Genomic DNA, 3,034 nt, shown 5'->3' on the forward strand with positions numbered 1-3,034 from the left:
AGGGTTATGCAACCAAATAAGGTACCGTCAAGCGAGTGTCAGAAGGTAATCGTCGATGCGAGTAACTAGAGGCTTCTCGTCGATACGAGTAACTAGAGCTTTCTAATAAAGAAAGGAGCCGCGGAAATGCTTATAAGCGAAAATCCAGTACTGTGCAGTATACGAAGGCTGAACGCTACTGTTGTTCCTTGCAGTTATATGCTTTAACCACCATTGGAGCTTAGTTGTTAATTACCAAACCGAAAAGAAGAGCTCTAGCTGTGCATATTTGCGACACATTTTTAAGTAGTGAATTTTCATCGTACTACTGCTGTGAGGAGTACTTAGTTTTAACATAAAATTTTTAATTTTTTATTAAAGATTTAAAAAAATATACAAAAACAAAAAAATTATGGTTAAAAATTTATTAAATAATTAAAATCAAAAAAAAAAAAATCAAAAAATTAATAATCAAAATTTATTTTACCAGGAAATTCATAATTTTTTATTTAATCCAATTAAATATTTAATGTTAATTAAAATATTTCTAAAATATTTAAGTTTTGTCCTTTTAATAAATATTTGTATAAAATATATAAAAATATTAATTAACTATTTAATATAAATTAAAATATTTCTTAAATAATATAGTTTTGTCCCTTGAATAAAGATTTATATAAAAAATACAAAAATAAAAAATTATTATCAAACACTTAACTTAATAATTAATAACTATAAAGTTTAAAATTTAATTTAATTAAATATTATTTTAAAATTAAAATAATTCTCAAAAATAAATTTTCTTTAATAGAGATATATACAAAATATATAAAAATATAAAATACATTAAAATAAAAAATTATTATTTAAATTTTTTTATAAAAATTAAATTATTTAATATATATTATATAAATTAAAATAATTGTAATAAATTACAATAAATTTCGAATAAAAATTTTTACCCTTCAATTGATAATTAGAAAGCTATTAATAAAGATTTATTAATTAATAAAGTATAAAATTTTTTATTTAATTACATATTTATAAGTGATAAAAAAAAATATTTCTCAATTAAACAATATTTTACCCGTTTAATAAATATTTATATAAAATATTTTTAATTAATTAATTATTAATTAAAATTGTTTAAATAATTAAATTTAATATTTGTTACTTCATTGAAATAAGTATTTATAATTAATGAAAACAGTTATTGAATTTAGAACATATAAGCAATATAAGTCCTAAATAAGACATATAGTGTTCTACATAGTGTCATCTACACAACATTAAATTACAAAAAAAAACATGAGTAATATATTTTATAATTGCATTAACAAAACTTATTTTAATACTAAATGAAAAAATCTTTTTTATCTTAAATTAATATTTTATCAGAAGTCCATTGACTTATATTTTAATAGTTAAAAGTATTGAAAGTGAATTATATATCTACTACATGAGATGCATAACTTTACTTTAATTATCTTCATTTTCCAATTCATCTTCAACATCCGTCTCAAGCGATGATAAATCACTTTCCATATCAACATCATTTTCTGCATCAGTAACATCTTCTTCATTTTGTGAATCTTCTGAATCTGCTATCAATTCATTATTACAAATTTCAGAAAGTGGTTCGTTGACTTCTGCTTGATCATGCCCTAACATATGCGGTGGTTGATCGGTTGTTTCTTTATCATTCTCTAGCGTACGTGACGGTTCATCGTTTCTTGTGCCATTAACCCACATTACATCACTCACACTGGATGATTCATCTGGAACATCTTCCATTTCATCATCTGATATAATATCTACTTCGTATAATTCTAAAAATATATCAACGTAGCCAACGTGCATGTCATGGGATGAAACATCCGCCGCTTCATAGTCTTTCTAAATACAAATATTAGTGACACATAAAATATATTTGAATATAATATTTAAAGCAATAATTACTCCTATTTCTTGAAATCCTTTGCTGCACAATGGACAACGCTTTTTTAACATATTTTTATTTGCAAACGTCACGTAGTCTACAAGACACTGCACGCAATAGATGTGCTTGCATGGCAACATCTTCTTGTCCACTATTTGATTGAGACATATTGCGCAATTGTGGTGTTCATCCATATTTAAACTCTACTGGTATAAAGAATACGTATAATTAATTTATTATTACAAACAATACTTTCACCGAAATAGCACTTGATAGAAAAGCTTGTTCTTTTCGCAACACGTTTTTAGACTTTTTTTGACTACACCACAATTTATAAAGGTATAGTTTCAATGTCACAGCTAAGCATATATATATAACAAACAGAATTGGTTTCATGCTATATTAACACTATGTGTTTAGCAAAAATAAAAAAGTGAACCTGTATTTGTAATCAAAAACTTTAATGTTGAAATAATTATACTTTAAGAAAGCCACTAACCCGGTCAACCTTATAGAAAACAATATAGACGATTATTTTTCCCAAAGTTAAATAGGAAGGAACCAAAGAACACTTTTTTTTTGGTAAGAACCAATTAAACATTGACTTCTTGACGTAAACAACGGGGGAAATCACATATCAGCTGAAGCAAGCATTGAGCGATTGCAATGCATTTCTTTGTGTGCGTCCTATTCAGTGATCGGATTGAATCTGAGTTGTGTTTGCATGTTAATCTGTTTATTATAGCCTTCATTTATTTCAAGAAGAAAAAAAATTTTTTATTATCATTTGATTGTAATTTATTTAATTTAATTGAAATTATAACGATTCGGCATTTATTTATTTGAAAAAATATCAACAAATAATTTAAAAAACCACATTTATTTCAAATTTTTTAATTTTATTTGCGTATATCAATAACTGATTTTCTTAGAAACATAGTTTTTTTGTTTTGTATGACGATTTCCCATCTATCAAATTCATTTTACCTATATTTGGCCTCTAATAATATGATGTTCCCACTGCAGTTATAGCTAATTATGTTAATAAAATCAAGAGTTGGTCGAATTCATTAGCACCGATTTATTGATTAGCATAGAATTATGCATGTGAAAGAA

At 24.8% G+C, this 3,034-nt stretch overlaps 1 protein-coding gene across 1 annotated transcript; it reads right to left on the reverse strand.

Moving 5' to 3' along the window:
• Nucleotides 1-1,388: 1,388 nt before the first annotated feature.
• Nucleotides 1,389-2,230, reverse strand: LOC119663348. The gene is made up of 2 exons (XM_038072961.1): nt 1,939-2,230; nt 1,389-1,875 (listed from the first exon to the last, which is right to left on the reverse strand). Exons 1-2 carry the CDS (start codon nt 2,110-2,112, stop codon nt 1,459-1,461), a joined length of 591 nt encoding a protein of 196 aa, XP_037928889.1. The 5' UTR covers nt 2,113-2,230; the 3' UTR covers nt 1,389-1,458.
• Between the last annotated feature and the right edge of the window lie 804 nt (nt 2,231-3,034).

The sequence above is a fragment of the Teleopsis dalmanni genome, unplaced genomic scaffold (assembly GCF_002237135.1).
Source record: "Teleopsis dalmanni isolate 2A unplaced genomic scaffold, ASM223713v2 unscaffolded_contig_0318, whole genome shotgun sequence".
NCBI lineage: Eukaryota > Metazoa > Arthropoda > Insecta > Diptera > Diopsidae > Teleopsis > Teleopsis dalmanni.